The sequence below is a fragment of the Austrofundulus limnaeus genome, unplaced genomic scaffold (assembly GCF_001266775.1).
Source record: "Austrofundulus limnaeus strain Quisiro unplaced genomic scaffold, Austrofundulus_limnaeus-1.0 Scaffold1028, whole genome shotgun sequence".
NCBI classification, from domain to species: Eukaryota; Metazoa; Chordata; class Actinopteri; order Cyprinodontiformes; family Rivulidae; genus Austrofundulus; species Austrofundulus limnaeus.
In genome coordinates, this window is record NW_013953430.1 from 78,623 (window position 1) to 80,719 (window position 2,097).

At 37.3% G+C, this 2,097-nt stretch overlaps 1 protein-coding gene across 2 annotated transcripts in view; it reads left to right on the forward strand.

The window, feature by feature from the left end:
• Window positions 1–1,486, forward strand: part of nfkb2 (nuclear factor of kappa light polypeptide gene enhancer in B-cells 2 (p49/p100)) — a gene marked incomplete in the record, with an annotated part of 54,960 nt that extends 53,474 nt beyond the window's left edge. For both annotated transcript variants that reach the window (XM_014030256.1, XM_014030257.1), the window contains 1 exon segment: window positions 952–1,486. In XM_014030256.1, the coding sequence (XP_013885710.1) occupies window positions 952–1,028 (77 nt within the window).
• Window positions 1,487–2,097: the final 611 nt, after the last annotated feature.

Genomic DNA, 2,097 nt, shown 5'->3' on the forward strand with positions numbered 1-2,097 from the left:
GTACTAATATGATTGTATTTTGATGTTCTACTATAATGTTGTCTTAATACTGCTCTGCTGTTGTAATACTATGCAGTTTAGTGTCAATAATTGTATTGGCAATGTGGCCTCTTTCTGCACACATACAAACCAACCCCTGCCACCATCTTCTGCCACAGCTCCATTGGTCTAATGGTCTATGTCATGGACTTTCATGTGGGAGATCAGGGTTCAAAACCAGCTAATGCAACTTTAAGAAAAAATCTCCTCCAACTTCATATTGTCACACAATTACCTTAATTACAAACACCTGCTGTGACAGACACAAGCTGGTTTAGAAAACACATTTGAACTTGGTCAAAGTTCATTCTACAAGCCCAATGCTGCAGGCAAAACCATGCTGCAATGACATGCTACATGGCACTGCACACTTGTTTTTACATTGTAAAAACCCATGTCTAGTTGAAACTGTCTCACTGTCGTCTTTCTGAAACTTCTGATTTCAAAATAAAATCCACGTGAATCATGTGTGTACACATGTGCTTCATGCTACATGTTTCCATCTGCTTCCCAAACAGAACCATACATTCTGACAGCATTTGTGTAGAAATATATCCATATATTGGTTAACAGAGCTGGGATTTCGACAAAATTAATCCGCTTTTTGGAGACTTACTCTGAAAATGTTGTTCTCGTTCCTTTTCCTGTTGATGCGACGTGATCTTTAGTCAGGAGTGCTTAATTAGTAGGCCTCCTCAGTATGCCATCAAGGTCTGCAGAGGCCTACTAACGAAGCACTGTTTAGGCCCAGCTGTGTTGAACCAGAGCAGAACCTGAATCCTGCAGGACACCGGCGCTGTTAGAGGCACGGTACCATCTGGGTCTCAAATCCATCGTAGGGACACAGAAAACTGATGAAAATAAAACAAGTTTACTGTATGAATTAAATTTGTTTTGTTTTTGTCTAAGTAGATGCCACTGTTGACAGCGGGTTCAGCAGCCAGCCAGTTGAAGAGCAGGAGGAGGAGACATCTATGGCCAATCAGTGACCAGGAGAAGAGCCTTGTAAAGGTCATGTGATCAGCAGATGTGTGACAGACTCAGCAGGTCAGAAATGTCTGACCTGTAGGACGTGAACGTTTCAGAACAACTCGTCTCCTCCAAGGACCTGAACACATGAAGCTGTGGTGGAAACTGAACAATGATTTGAAGAAATAACATTTGTACCACTTAAAAAACTGAAATAAAGTCTAAGGGTTTCACCTAAGGCCTGTAACATATCACGTTAAAAACTCTTTTTCAAACTTTTTCTTTTGCGTTTTGAATTAATTTATATATTTTTCCTTGTTTTTCTTTATTAAAGAGTTTTTGTTGTTGATGTCTGATGGGTTGTGGCAGCACCGCTGACACAAACACAGCTTCACTCACCTGGGACGTCTGGGACAGCAACAGTACCAAAATCCAATGTTTCATATTGTAAAAACTCCAAATAAAAATTAAAAAGTTCTGATGTTTTCTCTCTGATTTAGACCACAGAAATGCTGCTGAAGTTAAAAAATGAAAGCAGAGGTTTTGTGTATTTTCCAGGCAAATTCTATACCACAAGACTATAGATGTAAATTAACCTAAGGCTGAATCTGGTGCAATGCATCCAATGTTTTTATGTTTATGTTTTAATTTCACACTGTTCTGACCATAAATAAATAAATACAAAATAGTTAATTAATATTAAGAAGAAAGAGAGCAGAAAAAGATGAAACCATCTTAAATTCAACAGAAATCCTGGGAGGTTTCAGTTCAGATCTGATGATCTGTAATAAAAACTCTTGGAAGTATTTGTGTTTATAATTAGTCATGTTCTTTGTTCACGTATGTTCCTTGTTTGCAATAACATTTACAAAAATCAATAAATAAATAAACACAAACACTTCCTGGAGAGAGATGGAGACGAGGTTGACCAGAGGTCCCAGGAGGTTTCAGATAAACTGGCCGCCCACACTTACACAATCACTAATAAACAGCACCGTGACAACAAACAAACAAATAAATAAATAAATAAACAAACAAATAAATAAACAAATAAATAAATAAATAAACAAATAAATAAATAAATAAACA